Below are 23,155 nucleotides of genomic sequence, written 5' to 3'. Positions count from 1 at the left end.
GTCACTAACTTCCTCTCTCCTTATAATTATTTTAGAGAGAGCGCTCCGAGAGAGCATACAAGATTGCTTTTCAAAAGCTCATTTATTTGATATTCAATAACTTGGATGCAATGAGTAAGCTAGTTTGTGGTTTCTTTCAAAATTATTTTTTAATTCTAAACAAGTGTACTAATCAATATGTATATTCCAATTGATTTATGAATTATTACCGTTAACAGCACTCCTTAACAGCAGACTTTCTACAACTGAGACAGCACTCTTCAATCCTTTACATAACTCAGCTTATGGAGCACGACGTATACACGCACACACAGTAGCTATATATATATATATAGTATATATGTATGTGTATAAAAACTAAGTAATGTACTTGCATTTGTATTACCAAGCACATTAACATGTTTACAAAGTTGTTGTGTTCTGCTGTGTACCCAATCCGCTCAAAGTTGTAAGTTTTGTGTCGACAATTTCCAATCAAACACACGCATTCACACTCACATACAAGCAAACAAAATTACACGAATGCAAACAATTTCAATACAAACACACACGCTTGCACTTGTACCCAAACACATACAAATAAACAAAACAGCGCAAACACAGCACTGAATACATGCCTGTATGTGTTTCTGGATGTGCGTGTGTCTGTGTGGGTAACTGCAAATACCATGCAAGCAGATTTGGTTGCATTTAAATCAAATTAAAATGTTCGACTACTTGCCAAGGTAGAGCGCAACACAATCAATCGTCTTAGACAAGTTGCAGATGAATGTATCGAAGGAGATAGTGGCAATCCGCTTAGAGGCTGTTACGTAGCAGCAGTGTAGGCGAGTAGCAATAATGAGAATTACAAGATGCAGAGGAAGAAAATAAGTACTTACGCGCAAGTGTATAGTATGGCGTGCAGCACACGGGTAATGAACTGGAAAAAGGAAAAAATGTACCTACAAAACTCGAACCGCGACTCATAGCAGCTAGCATTCATGTTATTAGAGCGCTTTAAGAACTTGTCGTTCGAAAATATTCGTACCCAGCTTCTGACATGAATTTACATTTATTTGAAATTTTTTTCTTTAAAACTTAGTTGTAATCAACGCGCGTTCTTCACTAAGTCACAACCAATTTGTTTATAGCAGAAGATCGCATGGATTCCGGCAAGCCATCGTCTGCCACAAACCCTTTCCTTGCGGCTGTAGAGCCTCTTCCATTTCGTTCATTTCTTCCAGCAGAAACTCCAACATTTTCTGCCTCCGCAGCACCTTCAAAGAGGAACGTGCAATGTGCATTTCCTTTTGCATCGGCACCACAATCGCGTAGATGCCATGTGTTGGCGTCGGCCCGGTGCTCGTCGAATGATCCAGTTTGTTGAGCAGCTTATCACTACAAAAGAACTTCATAGCAATCTCGTGCAAAAGCAGATAGGCTAAATGGTTACTTACACCTCTAAGATGTCCATGACTTTAGCTCAAATAATTACTGTTACTTTTGGCCGAATTAACGTACACAAACGGGAAATTATATTTCTAAATTTCTGCCAGATTTGTAGTGACTGATTTCCAAAAGCGGGCTATCGTTTTTCAAAACCAAAAAATTAAATGTCAAGTTTTTATCATTTGATGAGCTTACCTATCAGAATCGCTATAACATGTTAATGCTGCTCCAGAAGGTAATTTAAAATATTTTCTTTCAAAAAGTGCATATATTGTTCTTAAAAATATACCAACAGCATAGACATACGTATGTAAATAGAAATCTATGAGCATTCTCATTGAGTTTTAAGAAAATTAATTAAACTAAGCAAAAATGCTTTGAAAGTCTTTTGCTTCAGTTAAAGCAAATATATGTGAATATAAAAAATAACTTATGTCTAAGAGAGCAAGAGAGTTTTGTTAGTTTCCTTTTAATTATAAAAACACACCGGTCCCAATTCGATGCGGAACTGTTGATTAGCCTCGCCAACATCTCTGATTTTAATATCAACAATTGGCAGCCTCTGTGGCTTCTCAGTTTTATAGGTGATGACGGTTTTAGCCCAAGCGTTCGAGCGATGCTGTAAGGCGAGAAAAAAATTAAGATTTCAACTCTTTACTAAAGTCAGCAATAACTTACCCTGCACTCGTCACTATCTGCTTCGTAACGCAGCCGTAACGGTCCCTTGGGTGTTAGCTCAGCATCGTTCCATGATAACAATTTTAGACCATTACTGAAATCAATAAATAATTTTCTTACGTGGCAATTCTCTTTGATCACAAAAGATATTCTCTTACCGATTCTTCGTTTCATCTTCATCCAAATAGCCGATGGTGTTGCGGCAATTGAAGGTGATCTTCTGTGTGGCCTTAGCCGATAGCAATTGCAGGAAGCCCAATTGATGTGAGTCCGTTTTATAGGTGATCTTCATACCACCCGGCATTTCACTTAACCAGGTTTCGCGCTCAGCACCTGCGTAGCTTAAGACTGGTGTTTCCTGTGGTTTTGGCAAAATACAAGAGCCGCGTGTTTCGCGTTCACAATAGACGAGTATGGCATCGCGTGGATCGGCCTCATTCGGATCAATCCAATATTCACCAGATTTATAATCAGGGTAAGCAGCAAAGAGGTCGCGACATGTCTTAGCTGGTGCCGTTTGTTGTCCGTTTGGTCGCCGTAATCTTTCAAAAGATGCCTTTAAGTGTTCGAACGCTTTAATAACCATCGCTTGCTTCTCTTCATCGGAAAGTCCATCTGGTAGAATACTGGGTTGATCGCCTTGAAAATCTTCACCTTTAGTTTGGCCTTGATTGAGCAATGCAGTAAGTGCAGCAACATCGTATCCTACCGATTCGCCGGGTGGACCTGGTGGTCCAGGTGGACCGGCTGGACCAATAGGTCCTGGTTTTCCATCGCCTCCATTGTACCCACGTGGACCTGGCTGACCGGGAGGTCCAATGGGTCCTGGATTACCATCACGGCCTTGTGGGCCACGCATTCCCATTTCTCCCACTTTTCCGGGTTGTCCGGGTATACCAGCTGAACCTACGTCACCTTTGAGACCTGGCTGACCTGGCATACCCTGCAAACCAATAAGACCACGATGACCTTTGATACCTTTTGGACCGGGCTCTCCAAGTTCACCCTTTGGTCCCTCAACGCCTGGCGGGCCTGGTTTTCCGCGCAAACCTTGTGGACCTTCAACACCGGGCAAACCCATGTCCCCTTTTAGACCAGGTTCGCCTTGTAAACCCAATGGTCCCATGGCACCAGGTGATCCGGGCAAACCAGGATTGCCGGGCGATCCAGGATTTCCTTGTTGTCCTTGAGGTCCTTTATCCCCGGTACGACCAGCAATACCTGGTGGACCTGGTTTTCCAGGCGGTCCTTCTGGCCCAGATTCACCCATTGGTCCAGGCAAACCTTGAGGTCCTGCAAAGTTTACAGATTTGATGTATTGAAATTAATATCATATTATTTACCAATTGTATTTAAAAACTTGTAGTAACCTACCTTGTAATCCTTGTACACCTGGAGCACCATCTTTTCCTGGGTTTCCTTGTGGGCCTGCTTCACCAGCAACACCTCTTAAGCCTCGTAAGCCTGCAGGCCCTGGTGGTCCAGATATACCCGGCATTCCACGTTCACCAACATTTCCAGGAGGGCCTGGGTTGCCTGTTGGGCCAGGTGGTCCGTCGTTTCCAGTATCTCCTTTTTGTCCTTCCACACCAGGCGGTCCCTGCAAGCCTGGAGATCCTGGGTTTCCTGGTCGTCCTGTTTCACCTGGATTTCCCTTCGCTCCTGGAAAACCAGCTACACCCGGTAATCCTTGACTGCCCGGTTGTCCCTATAACATAAGTCTTCACTTTGTACATGTACTTCTCAATTTTAAAAATATTATTACCGGTGGTCCTTGATCTCCTGGCCTGCCTGGTAAACCACTTAGTCCGGGTTCTCCTCTTAATCCTGGTTCACCGCGAGCTCCTTTCGCACCGCTTAAACCTACCGGACCAATTGAACCCTGTTCACCAGGAGGACCGTGAGGACCAATACTGCCTTGTTCACCCTTGATGCCCATTAATCCGCGATCGCCTTTTGCGCCGGGTAATCCTGCCAAGCCCGGTGCTCCAGGAAAACCAGGTGGGCCTTGCAATCCAGCTGGCCCTCTTTCGCCGGGACCACCTGCAGCGCCTTGCTCTCCTGGAGGTCCGGGATTTCCAGGCTCACCTCTTTCTCCTGATTCACCAGGCGCTCCTGGCGGTCCTACTATACCTTGAGGACCACGATCACCGGGACGCCCAGGCGGTCCTTCCGGCCCAAACGGTCCTGGACTTCCACGTTCACCTTTTCCACCTGGTGGTCCAGATAATCCTCTGGGTCCGGGTAATCCCAACATTCCTGGCGCTCCCATATGACCCTTAGCACCAGGTTTTCCAGGGGACCCCTAAAAAATAATAAAATTAGTTGCAAAGAAATACAAATGAGTTTTTTTAATGAAATTAATACCGGTGGTCCATCATTTCCTGGGGTTCCTGGTTCACCACGCTCCCCTGGTGTTCCAGGTTGACCAACTGGGCCTCTCTCACCTGGATAGCCACGTTCTCCACGCAATCCCGCAGGCCCTACTAGTCCCTGTGGTCCTGGAGGTCCTGCAGAACCATCTTTTCCTGGAGCTCCCGGATTACCAGCAACACCTGGAAGTCCTTGAAAACCTCTTGGACCCGCACTTCCAGGCTCTCCACGTTCACCATCCTGTCCAGGGGGACCACGAGGACCTTGAGCTCCTGGCAAACCATCTTTGCCACTATCTCCATGAGGTCCTTGTGGGCCTGGCGGTCCCGGTTCACCGTTTTTACCCGGTTCTCCAGTAAAGCCTTTATCGCCAGGAATACCCATAGGTCCAGGCATGCCCTGTAAACCTTGTGGTCCTTGTTCGCCAGGTTTTCCATCTGCACCAGGAATTCCTCTTTCTCCAACTGGGCCAGTTTTTCCTGGAGGTCCCATGCGCCCAGGTAATCCACGTAATCCTTGAACTCCTGGTACACCGGGTTGTCCTACGTCACCGGTACTTCCTTTTATGCCGGGTGGACCTTGGACGCCACGGTCCCCAGGTGTACCCTTGGGTCCAATTGGGCCATCTGGACCTGGTAGACCAGGTAACCCTTGTGATCCTCTTTCTCCAGTCGGACCTGATGGTCCCGTAGGTCCACGCATTCCACGTTTGCCTCGTTTTCCTTCTGGCCCTACAGTTCCTGGTAAGCCACGAGGACCTGGTTGGCCAGATTCACCTTTAATGCCTTGATCACCTACAAACAACAGTTTGTTCAGCACTTAATCTTTTTGAAAAGACAACAATAATGTACCTTTATATCCACGTTCGCCTGGTTGTCCTGGAGTTCCTTTTATACCAGGTTCACCGGGACTTCCAGATAAGCCATCAGGGCCTCGGGGTCCAGGAAAACCCTGCGGACCTGCGATACCAGGCGCGCCCATTGATCCTTTATCACCGTGCAATCCATCTTTGCCTGGTGGACCAGGCATGCCGGGCTCACCAGCAGCACCAGGACGACCAGCTTCACCTCGTGGGCCTTGCAAACCTTGATCCCCTTTTGGACCTGGGTGTCCCCAGTCCCCCTTCGCACCTGGACTACCGGGAAAACCAGGTGGACCAGGCTTACCAATTGCACCTGGCTGTCCTATTGCGCCTGGGTTACCATCCAAACCTCTAATACCTGGCGGACCTGGTGGGCCTTCACGACCACGTTCACCACGTGGACCAGCTGGACCCTATTAAAGCATACATATGTATTATATGTGAATTTTTATGAAACAGAGTATAATACAAAATTCATACCTGCGAACCGGTTGGACCAACAGCGCCCATCGGACCTGTGCTGCCCTTCTCACCTGGAGCGCCTTGGTCACCTTTCGATCCATCAATACCAGGCAAGCCATGATGTCCCTTTAAACCAGGTATGCCTGGCATACCAGGTAAACCTCGAGGACCGGGTGTGCCCGCTGCACCTTGTAATCCAGGCTCTCCATCCTCACCAGGCACGCCATCCTTACCTGGCGCTCCAGGCAAACCACGTGGTCCCATCAAACCAGGTGGTCCCTGTGATCCTGGCTCACCGGGCTCTCCACGCATACCTTGAAAGCCTTGCGGGCCTGATGGCCCCGAATTACCAGGTGGACCACGTGGACCCACCGGCCCTACTGATGATTGTAAATATTGAAATTCCGGCACAAATGGTGGCGAACTGGGTCCTTTCTCAGAATTTGCATACTCAGCAGCCAATTGTTGATGATAATAGCTCATATCTGGTATGGGACCTGGCGCACCAGGATTTCCAGGTACACCCGGTACCCCCGGTGAACCCGGATTACCACTCTCACCCGGTCGTCCTTGTGCACCTGGATAACCAGGTAAGCCGCGCTGACCAGTTGCAACACCAGCATACGGATTGTCTTCAGCTGGTAGATCGACATTACGCTCGGTCGTAGTCGTAGTGGTGGTGGTCGTTGTTGGTATTGGAGTTGGTGGTACACAATGTGTGGGTTCGCGACAGATCACCTTACCCTCGATGCAAGAGCAAGGATGCGTGCAGCCATCACGTTCGCTGGTAAACTCATCGCCTTCACGATACCAGTTGCCTTCGTAAAGGCATGAGAAGGCACCAACCACATTACTGGGGGCATCAACAGCTGGCAAAACAGCTGGATCATGGGCTGCCAAAGAATTAGAAGAAAAGCATGTTAGTGAAGGAAGTGAAGCACTGCAAGGCGCAATCATTCCTACCTTCCTGATGTGTATCAAATCCATCGGGCCCACCTACATTGGCATCGGCATCTTGTATGGAAAAAATAAAATAAATTTACAATATTTATCAGTACTATGATTGTGTAAAAGTGTTGGGCAATAATTCATTCAGTGCCCAAAACAAATTAATTTTTTAAGAAAAACTATTTTATTGATCAAAACAGTTCATAGACATTTAGCTCTATGGAAGCTTCAGCAACAATCTCTAGTTATCAATTTCTCGGCACCCCTCAAATTTAGAAAACGTGAACAGAAATAAGCAATCTCCATAAGTCAACTATCAGATAGTACACTATGCAGTCCAAGCCTTGAAGCCTGAGCGTCGTGGAAGATATTTTTTCTTCTAACTTGGCTACCCAAAATTATAGCATTACAGTAGGGTTTGCCAATAGGGATGACGTAACCGGACCCGTATTTTCGACAGTGTATTCAGTAAGGATTTCCATTTCATCAAGTCAAGTTTCACTTTGGTTCAACGCATGAAAATTGTCCAAAACTACCACGTTTGCTCCCGTTCCCCGAAAAATTCACAAAGTCATCGAAGAATAATCTTCTCGGGTAGGTTAATGGCTTTGTCAACAAACAAAATTGTCGCTATTAGGGTTGGTCAAGTTCTCATGTGACTCAGGAAACTCAATTATATCCCCTAAAATTGACCATTTTAGGCCGATTGTGGTGCGACGGCATCTTTCGAAATGAGGCAGGTTTTTGACCCCGGCATTTGACGAAATTGACGCAGACGATCTCTATTTTCAACAAGACGGGGCGCCGCCTCATATTTCATGTCTAGAGATGAATACGTTGCATTCAAAACTTGACAACTCGCTAATTTCGGAACTTTCTCGCTATTTAAATTATAATACTGCAATTGTAACCCCATCAGTGTTCTTACCACTGAAAACACCTAACAATAACAAAAGTTTGATACCTGTGAGGCAATTTAATTTACAGTCAAAGCTTGTTATAAAGCTGGGTCACCACGAAGTAATATCAGTGCCCAATAGCACATGGAACAGTTCAGATATCAAAGAAGTTGTCTCTCAAGCAGTCAGCTCTTTTTCTTAATCCATTTCTTGCTCCACAGCATGGTTCATACTAAAAATATATGCAATCCATAATGGCTCAATGGGAATCTGTTATTTTTATTCAATTTGAAAATCATATAAACTGTTATATGTGCGCTCACTGTACTCTTAACAAAGTCATCGAGCGTCTTAATCGATTTCACACTCACTTCAGTGGACTCATTTCATTTATGATTTGCAGATGTGCTCTTTTCAAGCGACTATTTGACATAAATTTCGTATCATTCACATTGATTTTGTTGCATCACATTGCGCTGTTGTTGTCTTATTTATGTATTTGTAATTGCTGTGCACTTTTTGTCATGAAGTTGCAATGAAATTTTGTTCTTTAACATGCAACAAACATAAAAGTTTGCTACGCTCCAATTAGCGCCGAACGAGGTTGTCGGGCGAGCAATTGAAATTGAATGGCGATATCATTAAAGGCAAGCATGTGAGTGCGTGTGCATTTGAGTCCATACATATGTGTGTGGTATGAAGTGATGAATAAATGAAGTTCGACAGACGTCAATCGAAAAGATGTCAGCAACTAATGAAATCTCGTGTAATTCTTTTTCGCACATAAAAAGATTTAATTGATTGCAGCAAAGAATAACGCATTCGCTTTTTATGCATTTGTGTATTAGTATTCATGTAAATGCTTTTGCAGAATTCACTTTTGTCAGCTGTAGAAGCTGAGATTTCGTCCTTACTTAGACGGACTTCGTACGAATTGGCATTTCTCAAAAACATCAACCTTGGTTCTACCATACAATAATTCACGTTTCCAAAACTATTGCCGCTTGAAGGATCCGCATTGACTTCTTCGGCCGAAATCAGGAACTGAACTCAAGGAATATCTGAAAATATCGATTTTACTTCTATTCTTCATGTGAAATTAGGATCTGAACTGAAGGTGTATCTGAAAAAATATCGGTTTTTGCTTCGATTCTTCGGGTGAAATCAGGATCTGAACTGAAGGCATATATGAAAGTATCGATTTTACTTGTTTTCTTCGGCCAAAATCATGATCTGAACTCGAGGCATATCTGAAAATTTCGATTTTACTTGGCTTCTTCGGCCGTAAACAGGATCTGAACTCAAGACATATCGGAAAATATCAATTTTAGTTGCGATCGAACCCTCAACGATGACATTAGCAACAACAGGTCGACAAGTCCTTTTAGATTTCGTGTTCCACAATTGCTTTATAAAGCATAGGTATAACATCTGCGCTAAAGCTTCAACAAAAGAGTCAATAAATCTTTTCCGAATATTGTTCAGCCAATTGTCTAATAGAAAGCTTCTTCTGTTCTGTTCTCTCTAAGGCTAAACCACAGTGACATATACTTGTAAGTTATTTTTTCCGTTCACACGACAGTTGGGTCTACATAACCTGAACGGACCTGGATTTTTTAACTGCTACAACAACAACATAAGTTATTTTTCGTCACTTGAAAAATTCGTCGAATAATATTTCACCCAAGAATGTTTAGGAACACTACCACACAAGAATTTGTTCCATTATTGTTACGAAAGTTCCACCCCTTAAACTATAAGTCTGCCCGTTACTCACCCACATCCACATCCTCATAGTTGTTGTAGTCGTACGCCTCGAACTCCTCAGCGCCCGGCAAATCGGCACCAGGCCGTGGTTCCTCAGCTTGTGGTCGTTCAATAAATGCCTTCCGATGTTTCTTGATTTTACCTACCTTCGTTTTCTGCTTCGTGCCCGGCTTGCCGGCAGCAGCGAACTCCAGCAAAATGCACAGCGCGAATGCCAGGCATAGAAGCCGCGAATGTTTATACTTCATGTTTTGTTTTCGATTGTGTTCGTTGATTTTCTTTATTTATTTGAATCGCGAAAAATTCAAAATGCTGCAGCTTTAGTATTCATAAAGCCATTTGCTGCATCATAAACTGCACGGGAAAGTGGATAAAAACAATAAATAAAAGAAGCGAATAGAAAAACGATACAAAAACAAATGAGCATAGGTTTTTGCGCGAAGGCTTTGAATGACAGGATTTGGATAAGCAAACTGCTAACAAAAACAACTGCCATGCCGGTGCAACAAAAGTGGCGGGCGACAAAGAAGTCGCGCTGCATAAAAAACTAAACGCCGAAAAAGTGAAATTTAAAAGCCGAAATCCGTAACACGCTTCAACGGGCAGCGGCGGCAGGCGGCGGCGACGAACGCTCGGTTTTCATTTCGTTGCAGTGGTCGGGGAATTGGGTCAGCTGGGCAGTTGGGCGGCCACACGCGCGCGCAAAGTGGACGCGCTGCAATTGCAGTTTTTGTTGGCGCCGCCATTTGTTTGAACAAGTTGTACGCGCCGCTTGGCGCGCTTTGCTTGTTTGCATCTGTACGTGTGGGTGTGCCAGTGTATGTGTGGAATCTGTCTGTTTTCTTTATTGCGCCAAAAACAATTGGTGAACGCGACACGTCCCCATCGCAACAAAGTTTTGTTGTTCTTGCTGTTTTCGCTTTTTTTTTCATTTGTGCGCCCAAATCTACAGTAATCTCAGTTTATTTGGACGAGGTCATCAACTCGGATTGATAAAAAGGCGTGTATGTGTGCACATACACATACCGTTAGAGCAGAAGTAGCCAGCAAGTTGGCGCTGCCACACAAAAAAGTCCGATTCAGCTATTTTTATTTTCATTGTTTTTAGTATTATTTTTTTTTTTTAACAATAGTTGCTGCGTGCAGGTTTGTGTGTTTGTGTGGCGTAGTCTAAGCTTTTTCCGCTTGCATACAAAACGCCTTGCTTTGGGTGGCGTGGACAGCAGCAGCGTGTTATCAAGCCGCGGCGTACTAAATTTAAATTCAAACTACTTTTTTGGTAGCTCTACACCAATGTGCGTGTATGTGTGTAAGTATATGCACAGTTGTGTGTGTATAAGTATGCAGATTGCCGCGACACATTTAATTACCGAAATTCGTTGCTTTGCTTCCGATTAAAAAGGCATTGGTGTGCGTTAAACGATTTAACTAATTTTTTTGTGCAGGTATGGACGTCTTTAATTAAATATTAAATCAGAAAAAACATATTTTGATAATTTCGAAATGTTTCCTGTATGCGGGATTTAGTGTCTGTTTAAATTTTTAAAAAGTAACCGGTTTTAATAAAAAATGCAATCATGTGCTTGTTTGTTTTAAATTATTTCAAAATGAAGTTATATACAGTAAAAATGCTGTTTTCAAAACTTTGTGATACCAAATACAAAAAACCGAATACTAAATACTTAATAAAAATATAATTTTTTTGGTAATTTCAAAATTTTTCCTGTTTGGGCAATTTATTGTATTTTAAAAAACATAAAAAGTAACCGGTTTTAATAAAAAAGTAACCGTTTATTTGTTAATTTTTATTTATGACATAATTAAGTTATACACAGTGTAAATGCTGTTTTCAAAACATTGTGATACCGAACAACAAAAATCGAATACTGAATGCACAGTAAAAATAAAGTCCAATTTTGACGTGTATGCATAAAAAAAGACATAATATTAAAAAGATTATTAACATTTAAAAAAAAAAAACGAAAATAATTTTTGAACCGATTACTCCATGTAATAAATCCGCTATTTTTATAACTATTGCAAAAATTGTACTTTTACAGCAAACCAAATACCGAGTAATCCACAGAAGCGGATTCTAAATTTTTAGTAAAAATTAAGTGTAACTTTGATGTAACCAATTAATCGGTTATCCACTGTTATAAACCAGCTATTACATAACTATTGGAAAACCGATATTTCTGCATCAAGTCCGCTACGGGGTAAACCACAAAACCGCATAAAAATTAAGCATAACTTTGACTTTTTATATGATATTTAACCGGTTACCCATTATTTTAGATCATCTATTTTCATAACTCTTAGGCAAACAATGTAACCTCTTTCAGCATCAGTCATTTCCCAAAACCGGTTACTTTTAATTATTAATAAAAAATTGTACAAAAAATATTTTTTCATGAAAACATTTTAGCACAAACAATTATTTTTTTTATTATTATAAAAACAAATTGTGAAAAAATATTTATTCATGAAAAATTTTAGCACAAACGATTACTCGTTACTTTTTTTGAATTTTTTTTTTTTTAATAAATTATTTGCTCACATCAACACACAATTTCAAGTAATTTAATACATTTAAAAATCGTTACTACTAAACCGGTTATTCTTCGAAAATTTTTTAACCATTCCAAATCGCTTACTAAAACATAGGTTATTATCCAAACATAATTTTTCGTTGCATTTTATTGGTATTTTGCATGTATAGTAAAACTTAAACCGATTACTTGAATTGCAAATTGTTATCATAATATATCCCACCATACACAATTTTTACATGAATTCAACTATTTGTAATTTTTTAAATTTTGAAATAACGGTATTTATCCCTCTTAACTTAAAACCATATTCTTTGCTTTCATTTAATTTGTAACTGGTAACCGGTTTTTTATACACTTCTACACTTCACTGCTCCACACCACAATGCATGCTCAATTACAGACTAGTTTCATCATATCATTGCGTAATTTTTTCGGCAGACAGCTCAAAAGCATATTATTTTAATTAAAATGTCACGTTGGCGCACGAAACCATAATTCAAACGGCATAATTTTTTATAATCAAAAACTAATATCCGGTTGGTGCCACATTAACGCTTATATAAGCCATATGCTTATACATTTCCCCAATCACACACACATGCACATTCATATACGCGTAAATTACGGTATTTTATTTATAGCCACATTTCCGGTGTTATTTTTTGCACTGATTTCATTAAAATATATTTTTCTATTGAAAATAGTTGGATTATTCGCATCGCTTTTTATGTCATATCCTTCACATCCTTTTATTAAGCGTTCACTTCAAACCAGCTGCTTGGCCTACTGACCCCTTTTGTAGGTTTAGCTGTCCGCACATCCGCTTTGCACTCACTTCACTAACACTATGTTGCTTAAGCCACAAGACACTTCTTACCCGAGACCAAACGAAAATCAAACGAACTGAAGCGTTTTCAAGTCGCGCTTCGCTTTTTATAGTTTTCGCCAATGGCAATTAAACTAAAAAGAATATGGAATCAAAACTGAAAAGTGAAGTCGAGAATTCTTCGAGTCACAGCTCAATTGGAGAGTTATCAGTAGCGGCCCTCAATAGGCCACCCGAACTTCGCTATCTGTAACTATTTGAATGTTTCATTTGCCTCGCATTGCCGATCGTATAAGAGTTGTGCGTGTGATCGTCGCTCATCGCTCGTGGCAGCTTCAAGTCTGCAAGGAGAGCGATTTCTAATTATGTTAGGAGCATTAGATGCTATCTTTGACTTTTCTGAGTACTCCGCAGCATAGTTCTAACACTCTGGCGATATTGCGCTCAAACACAGCAGTGCCACTGATCTTCTGGCGCTCGCATTGATCGGGATAAATGCCGATGTTTGACCGATGTTTGTGTGTCTCTGTGGCGTATCAGCTGATAAGCGGCATCTCGCTAAACCGGCCGGCTGCCTGAAGCGTGGCTATTCAGCTGTTTCGTTGCTTGTTTGGGCGTGTTGATATTTTTGGATTTACAGCATCATAAAATTATCATAATAACACTTTAATAATGCTTTGATTTTATATAAAAAAAAAATAACTAGGTATTGTTGTTGTAGCAATTAAGGTTAGTGGATTACTGATAAGTAAGTATTCAGAAATAAGTTAATGGGTATTTTTACAATTAAGTTGCTGATTTGAGCTTTGGTCTGCTGAGTTGTTCGAAATTTGTCTACTGAACTTGTTTTGCGAAGCGATTAGATTTCTAAAAATGGAAATAAAGACTGAAGCGGAAGTGGTGCAAGGAAAATTTTGTTAGAAAATCTTAAATTTTTTGAATAATATTTTTATAATTTCATTTCAAAAAGTCAATGAATGAAATCTTTTGAAAATTTTAAGCTAATTATTTTACTGTACTATGAATTTCCACTAAAATACCTACCACTTTTGGGTTAAGTTCTATTTCTGACCAGCCTACACAGGAGTCCTTGAGGCTATAAATGAGTACTAAGGGAACCCAGAAAACTCCTCAAGTAGATCTCCTCAGTAGATCTCATTTATCAACGTCATGGAAACATCAAACTCAGCAAGTTCACCTGAATAACAGAAGGTGTGCGATACAAGTTGTTTCAGCTTTGATTATCCGAAGGCGAAACAAGCAGCAAGTGTTGAGATAATTCTGCCTCGTCTACTTCCAAACTAGGAAAAAACTTAACTTACAAGACTTCCAGCGGCTTAGCACAGACCAGAAGGGCGTATTCATTTCACAAAAGCTTGTAGTTGAGTAGCACTCGCCAAGCTCACTTGAAGTATGGTACCACAAAAAGGCAGCATGACTTTGACTTGCTCTCATTCTACCGATACTTAGGCAATAGGTCTTCACAGGTTCATTAGCTTTACAATTATTGCAATTCTTGTGCTGTTAGGCACCCGTTTCAGTCTGACTATTTGTCCCAATACCTCTTTTACGGAGTTCAAGCATAACTACTTAAGTAATCTTATGATATTTCGGAATTATACAGCTTTTTCAAATAAGTACTTTGCCCAGATCTCTTCCATATCCTTATCCAATAGTTAAGCTAACCATTAGTAACCCGATATCCCTTACCGAGTATAACTATTAGTAAACCGATGCTTATTCTACCGAGTCAAAGATTAACTTAACTAATCTCCCAATATTTTGGAAGTTATAAAGCTATTCAAACTAATCACTGTGACCTGATCTCTATCAAAAAATTATTCATTGCATTTCAAATTAGGTCTTCCAAATCCACAAACTGTTATGCTAAAAACCGTAAAAGAAACTCTAAGATTCTCCAGCCCACAGTAATTAGAAAATAAATACTGATGAAGCAAGTCCAATCTACATTCAGTAAAAACATTGCTACAAATAAAACAAAAATATTCAATAAAATGTTGCTACAATAAAGCATTATTAAACAAATATCGTAATTAGACATTTTCGAAACGTTAAGGCATTCGGTTAGTTGTATCGTCGATATGCTGAATATCGTAGCAATTCAATTTCGAAGTTCTCTGTGTAACTGCGTTCCACACTCACACGGCAACATTTGATGCCAAACACTTCACACTTGGAGCTGACGTAACAGGGTGTTCACATGTAGGTAGACACTTTACCACCCCAAAGCTTGTAGAAGGTATCACGTAAAATTCGAAGTTCATACAATTCAGTTGTAGCGTGCTGCTCAGACGATTAAGTACGAATGAAGTAAGGGTTATGCAGTTTTTGGTTTTTCGTCGAAGGCTTTTTATATACGTTAAATATACTTTTGAGTGAAAAGGCGTGTCTAAGGCTTTCAAGAAACAATTTAGTTTATGGATTGGGTCATACTTATATACAGCTACATACGATGCTGTATTCTGCATGATATTGTATTTTTAAATATTTTCTAGTTATATGTATATTCCTTTGGTATGAAAAAAATTCTTTAAAAATGAAATGTTCTATATGTACATTTTTCATAAAAAAATATTGTTAAAAATTTTAATACAACAGTAGTTACTTGTTAAATTATTGTAAATGTTTTTCTAACGCCTATCGTGCAGTTTTTCATTCGAAATCCCATTGTTCATTTAGGAACAATGATGATTTTTTACACTAAAAGAAAATATAGTTGCTTGTTTTTAGACTTAAAAAATGGCTTGGTAATTAAAATAGAACATTGACGTAAAAAATATTATAAAAAAATTGTTTGACAAAATTCAGTTACTTTTTAAATTATTGTAATTACTTTTTCTAACGCTCATTTTGATGTTTTGTGTTCGAAATTTTAACTTTTAAGACCCTTACGCCTAAACTTATGCTACATATCAAATAACTTAAGCATACATGTAGGCACACTGATGCTTTTTTACGCAAAAACAGATATTGTTGCTATTTTTAGACTTAGAAAATGGCTTGGTAATTAAAATTTAGCAATGGAATAAAAAATATTAAAACAAAAAATTGTGTAGCAAAATTCAGTTACTTTCTAATATATTGTAATATATTTTTTCTAACTCCTTTTTTGAAGTTTTTTACTCGAAATCTTAATTCTGAAACCTTGAGCACTTAAAATTATGCTATATATCAAGTACTGAAGCATACATTTAGGCTTATCGACGCTTCTTATACTGAAAGTGATATAGTTACAATGTTTAAACTTCGAAAATGGCTTGAATTTAGCTTTGGAGTAAATTAGCATAGTTAAAGTTAAATAACTAACGATTATTCCAAAACTATGTATATTTGATGACATTTACATCGGAAAACTAAATTTCATGCAAATTTTTATTGCTTTAAAAGTATTTACATATATTAAATACAGCTTGCCTCGCTTTACGCGCTTTCACTTTCTTCCACTTTTTCAACTTTTAAAGCGCCTAAACATATACTCGTATAAATGTATAAGTATAACATTAGGCGCACTTTAATTCTGCCTACATATTTTATAACATATACACTTGCACATATGGCTCATGAGATTCACAATAAATCGGCCAAGCAGAAAATTTTTATCTTTGCCTTGGCTGCACTTCCGTTGTACGCTGTTAAATCAGACAAATACAGATGTAAAGATTAGCAGCTATACATGTAACCACCCACGAATACTCACATACTTCTATATGTATGTGCTTGATATATGATGTGTATGTATGTATGTTGACAGTGCACATGAAAAGGCGCACACAAGTGCACGATGAGCACAGAAATTGCGAGTGGATGGAATTTCGCCAACAGTCACATTTAATATTTTTTTCCGAAAATTACTAGGCTACAATTTAAGAGCTTGAAAACGCTAATTCGCTAGAAATGTGTGCGCATGTATGTGAGCGCGCATGTGTGTGTTTATGTGGGTTAAAAGTTTTGAAAGCGTGCTTGTATATCAACGGAATATCACAGTAAACAATAGCGCCGCATTGGATTTAAATCAAACTAGCAACAGCATGCGCCAACAACGCGCATAAGCGCCGAAAAGTAGGCAAATGTGCCATAGGGTTACCGAAAGAATAAGCTGCTTACTCACAACCTTCTATACAACGCCATGTGAGTAGTCGCTTTAAAGCAAAACGGTGTACATGGCAAGGCAGACATTTGAACATTTTTATATTTCACAAGTATGTGTGCGCGCTAACGGTATAAAATGTAAGCTTATATATATTTCATAGTAGAAAATTTGGTATTTCGTACTTTTGTGTGAGTCAGAAAGTTTTGCTTTCGTTCGTGCTCCTGCACACATGCAAGTTTGCCGAAACTATCACTTAAATAGTATTGCCAAATAATCAGGAAAAATCAAAAAATAATTTATTTTTGGTCCCAAATCGATTTCCCTGACGGGCATACGATTGCCCGCGTAGTTATAGCGAGCGCTAAGTAGTACGTGGCAGCACAAGTCCATTGAACTCATTCACATTTCCTTTATTACGGTCAATCGTACAAATACAAATACAAATGCAAATATAGCACAAATGTCTGCCATAGAAAAACCACGTTGCAAGTTCCCTGGCCTTTATCTGCGGCGTTTCGTAGCCAACTAATCGAAATTTGTGGATTTGCATGCATAATATTTTATATATATTTTATTTTCATTTAATTTGGCTGATTTCTTTCGTCTTCTATTTCGGCATAACCGCCTTAGCTGCGAGTCCATCTCGTAGTGCCGGCTGCAACGGTTGGCAAGCCAGCATGTCAGCCAGAAACAATTGTATTACCGTCTGTCTGCTTGCGCTTATCTCTTATTTATTCATATGTATGTATGAATAAAGCGGTAAACTCATATTTATTTGCATTAGTATGCATATGACTTGCCAATTTGTAGGCATAATACGTTTATCGATGTCGGCGCAGCAAACAAATCAATCATTTTGCATATTTTCATATCCGCCGATTTGCTTGATTTTATTGCATAATCATGGCTGGTAACTGATTTTCTTCTTTATTCGCTTTTTTGTTGCTATTCAGCCTTTGGAGTGATTTGAGATAAGCTACTGAACAGCGCTAGGCTTTCTGTGTGTAAGTGTGGAAGAAATAGCAAACAGAAGTGTAGCAGGTGAGGTGTAAACACAGACAGGAGATTTTGGCATAAGGAATACTATTCAGGTGGGTCTTAAAGCACAACTTTTGCAATTTTTTGAAGCATTTTTGCTTGCAGATAAGTAAAGAAAAACGACTTCGAAAATAATATGTGTATGTATTTAATAAAATTTGGTATACCTTTAGGCGCATTGCGATTTTACAATTTTCTATGTCTCATGTATGTTTGTTTGTATTTTTAAGTTATTAACGCTTCTTACAATTACAATAAATACATATAACAAACTTAGTATACTTTTAGGCGCCATAGTTTGAAATGCTTTCAATTCTTACATACTAATGCCGTTTCAGCTTCGCCTTTGAAGTTTGCTAACGTTCAATCGAAAATCTTAGTGATGCTTACATTATATTTGCAATTGTCGGCATATTCCTTATAAATAAATATGTATATAGAGTTAAACAAATAAATATTATTTTTTTATTTTTTTGTTTATAAAACTTTATTTCATTTTCAGCTTCATGTCTATATATTTGTATAACTTCTATATAACTATTATATTTATGAATAATATTCTTAAAATAAAAAATTTAATATAAAAACAACTAGCCTACATTTAGGCAAGTTAATTTCTATAAAATATATTAGCAAATTAAGCTCGAACTTATTCAAAATTTACAATTAGTGATGGTTATAAGCTTTCTTGTGATTTTTTCGCATATAAGAAACATTTCGATAATTTTCTATTGCGAGTTAAATAAAAATTATAATGATTTTGTGCGCTGAAATGTAGGCAATATTTTTTAAATGATTTTATTATCGAGAAGTGAAAAAGTCTTTTCGTATTTCTAATCAAACTTCAACTTATTTTCTTTATATTTATAATGAACTTATATGCACCAAACACCATTTTGGTCGACCACTTTTTGTCATTTTTCCACCAGAGACATTATTCCATCAGTATAAAACCTTGCTGGTTTCTCGGCGAAAAATTTGGCAAGTAATTTTCATAGATTTCTCTTGAAGCCAAATTTAGTCCATTAAGGGAGTTTTGCATTGACCGAAACAAATGATAGTCCGATGGTGCATAATCAGGGCTATATTGTGGATGCATCAAAACTTCCCAGCTACGCTCTCCTCCGGTTTTTGCCGAGTCATCAAAGATAGGTATGGTCCAGCGTTGTCCTGATGGACGCAGCCCTTTCTCTTGATCAATTCTGACCGTTTTTTCGATTGCTTGCTTCAATTCAGTTTGATGATGAGTGTTAAGTTCCTAAGCGATGTCATGGCTGCTTATTTGACGGTCCGGGTCAATTTTTTCCATAATTTCATCAACTTTTTCAACGATAGGTCGACCAGTGCGAGGTGCATTTTTCACATCAAAATTTCTAGAGCGGAAGCGAGCGAAATTTGGCATGAGTTTTTATCTGAACCACTTTGCATATAGGTGCCATACAAACTGAACGATCGAATTCAAGTTCCTGTAAGGAATCTTATGTTATTATGAAGAGTATTAGCTAGGCATAGCTTTGGTGCAAGCGAAGCAAACGTGTTCTCTTGCTTATCTTGTTCTTATTTTAGTGAAATATCCCTTCTGTTTAAAAACTTGGTAAGTACATACTTTACATATTCGATGCATCTCAAAAGCAGTAGGATTTTGTATATATGTAAGTATGTGCATATGTATGTATGCATGTTTGTATGTATGCATGTTTGTATGTATGTACGCATACGCACTTTGTGCAATGCTCTTCATCAGTTTACACACGCGTCACATACAATTCCCTCATTAAATGCCCGGCGCACATTCGCTTTAATCGCCTAATGTGCTCATTTCGCATTGCTGCTTTTATTTTTATTGTTGCCTAAGGTGTACTTCTTTTTAATAGAAAAAATGAAATTGCCCAAAAGCATGCAAACAGCTTTCTATCGATTTTTTCTACAGCCAAAGTCTATTGCCCTCGCTGCACCACACCAAACCCGGCGTAAGTATGCCTCGCTCTTACTTCACTTTCCTTTCAATGGCAGGCTCGCATGACGGCTTAAATGGGGTGTTATCAAAACATGATGTGTAAGCGTTAAAAAAATTAGCAACAACAACAAAAGTGTCCAGGAAGCAACCAGCAAGAAACAGTGGAAAGCGGAGAAAAGCGGAGAAAAGCGCAAAAAACGGAAGACATAAATATATAAATTTGTATATCAAGCATTTAGGTGGAAAACAGCCAGCAAATTCTCTATTGACATACAAGTATATGTTAAATTTATGTATATTTTCTGCTTGCTCGGTCAGTTATTCCTCGTTTTGGAAATGTGCCTCCTCTGTTCGGCACTTCGACTGCTTGATAAGCGCGCTCAGCAGCTTAACACGGAGACACGCCGCCCAGGCCGTTCCACGTAAGGGAGTGCGCGCCTTGCGACTGCTTGCTAATGTGTCAGCCATGTTAGCTGCCATTTTGTATGCTTAATAATCATTTCATTTCCGATTTAGATAAGAAATGGGTGCAGTGCACGCGCGAGAGCGGGCTTGGGGCAGCTCTTTGTCAGGCGACAATCACCGGCATTCTAGCAGCCACGCCACACACACACACACACAAAGACACCCAACAAGCCATACATAAAAGGCATTAATAAATCCCTAACTAGTGGGCCAGGACTTTCCCAACATCCTGTGTCGCCCACTTTCTTCGGCGCACAGCCGTCGCCGTCGCACAAAGAATAGATCGCAGAGATTTATTAAATGTCACGTTATTAATTAGCGTAATTTGGCAAGCGCCACTTTGACACTTCTGTCTTTCATGCTGCATATGCCGTTACACGCCAAACGACTACTTGCGTGGCATGCGGGGCTAGGCGCTCGCACACTGTGGCATGTGCCGAGCGGAGCGTGCTTTTGTGGGTTCGGTGAATGCTCGCATAGTCATTATGTGCATATGTGAGGCATGCAAATGTCATGTTAGCGCGTTATATTACATAATTCTTGTTGGCTATCAATATGGCGGCGCTTGTGCGTGAGTGTGTGTTTGTGGCTGTGTGCGAGACTGATATTAATGAAGTTTTAATGAGCTTTCGTGTACTGTGGCTGCTTGAGCAGAAATTTATGTGATTTTCAGACAACTTTGATGGCTGAATGAAATAAATCCGAATGAGCCGTTAGTTTAGATGACAACAAAATACATACAAATGTAAATACTGTCACTAAGATGGGAGGAGGGGTCCACAACGACTGCTTTGGCTGCTATTGGGTAGTCGAAAAAGTATTTTCGTATTTCGTCAATGGACGTCGTTGAAGTCGTGTAACTTCCGTGCTACCAATCACATTCTGTCATACCATATGGTGTTGGAAAGGTGAGATTTTAGGCTTCATTCAACCAAAACAAAAAAAATTAAAAATCTGGCAATAATGTCTCTGTCGGAAAAATATCAAAAAGTCGTCGACCGAAATGGTATATATTTGTTTATTTTTTTATTAGTATAAATATAAAAACAAAAAAACGAGAATAAGTTGAAGTTAATTAGAAATAGGAAAAGACTTTTTCGACTCCGCCTTATATAAAGTTACATAGTGAATGCTTATAAACATTTCGATCTGGATATGTCATTCTCTGCTGTCAATTATGAATTTAAGTGCGAAATGTTTAAAAAGCTTTCCTCTACGACTGACCATAGATCTTTAGAAACACAAAAATATTACTGAGTAGTCACAGTTAGAAGAACTTTTTGGTTTTCTCTTGCCGTCACATTTCTTAGCTACTCATTTTCTCAATCATAACATAACACTCTCTCGTCTCTTCTCAAATTTTATAAATTTTTTCTCGATTTTAGAGATGTAATTGGAGATTAGAGCTGCGTAACCATTTTAATTGTTTCTTTCAGAGCAAAAGCTTTTCGTGCTTTTCTTCAGGTTGCCATTAATTTGATAAATTGGCTTTAAAGCCGCGCATTTCAAAATTCTCTACATGCTTCGAGTACACCTTACTTTAATTCAAATGACTTAAGTGGCTTTCAAATACTGGTCTTGTATTACATTTTATATAATATCACTTAAAAAGCTTCAAAGCTTCAAGAAATGCGTGAAAACTGCGTTCGGCTTACAAATGTAAATTAATTTGCTTTTCTTTTAGAATATTACTTTGAGCAAGAATATGGAATTTGTATATTTTTTTCCTCTTCTTCTTTTCCTCTTCTGCTTCTTCTTCCACTTCTTCTTCTAAAGAAATCCCTTTCGCTCAATGAGCAACTCGCAGCAGGTGATTGCAATCCAAGTGGGGCAATTATACTTTCATTAACCGCAAAAGCTAGCTAAAGTAATCAAGCAAGGATAAAGGGAAATCTGATTTTGTGGAATTTAATCAGGAAAAGAAAGGTTATTTCATGGAACTAAGAGTCTATGCAACACTCTAATCACTTTAGTTCAAGGGTCTTTGCATACCTATATTCCATTTCTTTTACAATCATGTGTACTAAAAATATTACCAAATTATGTAGTTTACAGTAACTTAAAATATTCATCTTGAACAAAAATGGAATGAAATCACGACCGTTTTCATTTTTGTTCACTTTTTATAAATTTTGACGAGCAACAACAACGAATAAAATAAACTAAAAAGTCAATGATTTTCGACACCTGAAGAGGCCGTTGATACGTTCAGTACGCATGCTTCGGAGATACCTCAATCAGAGTGCAAAAGTGTATAGATCTTAATGGAGAATTTTTTAAAAAATAATAAATTGACTTTTCGGTAAATATTAGCTTTTGTGCTCTAATCCCGAAATATAAAAGGCAACATCGGATGAAAGTTGTTGATTCTCTGAGGAGCTCAGAGTCCTTAGAAAAAAATTTTAAACAGTTAAACATAACTTTTGCAAAAATACCTTCTAAGAAGTCATTGTGGATTCAGTTCATATATTCCATATGTAATTTTTATAAAGTCCGTACAGTCTAGCGCCTAAAAGCGTGCTTTGGTACGCATTCAAAGCGAAGCATAATATTCGAAGGTTGTCTTACAACGGTAAAAATCAAAAAAAAAATTATAAAAATATTCTGCATAAATTCCAAGTGCTTCGACCACACTAAGATTTGCCCACTAACGGCTTCCTAGTGTGCGACTATAAAGAACCCATTATTAACGACAGATCTACAAACTCTTGATGCCCACAAAAGATATGAGTTTTCCACGAATTCTAAATAATATATTATGCTTATGCAAAGTAACTGTGCAC

The 23,155-nt window shown here is 39.1% G+C and overlaps 1 protein-coding gene across 1 annotated transcript; it reads right to left on the bottom strand.

Annotated features, from left to right (window-relative positions):
- Nucleotides 1-1,813: 1,813 nt before the first annotated feature.
- Nucleotides 1,814-9,668, bottom strand: LOC126755130 (collagen alpha-1(I) chain-like). Its single transcript, XM_050467479.1, has 10 exons — nt 9,431-9,668; nt 6,770-6,820; nt 5,825-6,699; nt 5,334-5,757; nt 4,477-5,276; nt 3,875-4,414; nt 3,484-3,817; nt 2,268-3,402; nt 2,110-2,203; nt 1,814-2,050 (listed from the first exon to the last, which is right to left on the bottom strand). The coding sequence occupies exons 1-10, from the start codon at nt 9,666-9,668 to the stop codon at nt 1,901-1,903; spliced, it is 4,641 nt and encodes a 1,546-aa protein (XP_050323436.1). The 3' UTR covers nt 1,814-1,900.
- Nucleotides 9,669-23,155: the final 13,487 nt, after the last annotated feature.

Source organism: Bactrocera neohumeralis, chromosome 4 (assembly GCF_024586455.1).
Source record: "Bactrocera neohumeralis isolate Rockhampton chromosome 4, APGP_CSIRO_Bneo_wtdbg2-racon-allhic-juicebox.fasta_v2, whole genome shotgun sequence".
Taxonomy (NCBI): Eukaryota; Metazoa; Arthropoda; class Insecta; order Diptera; family Tephritidae; genus Bactrocera; species Bactrocera neohumeralis.
The sequence above is the reverse complement of the archived record's forward strand: the minus strand, read 5'-3'. Positions and strand labels throughout refer to the sequence as shown.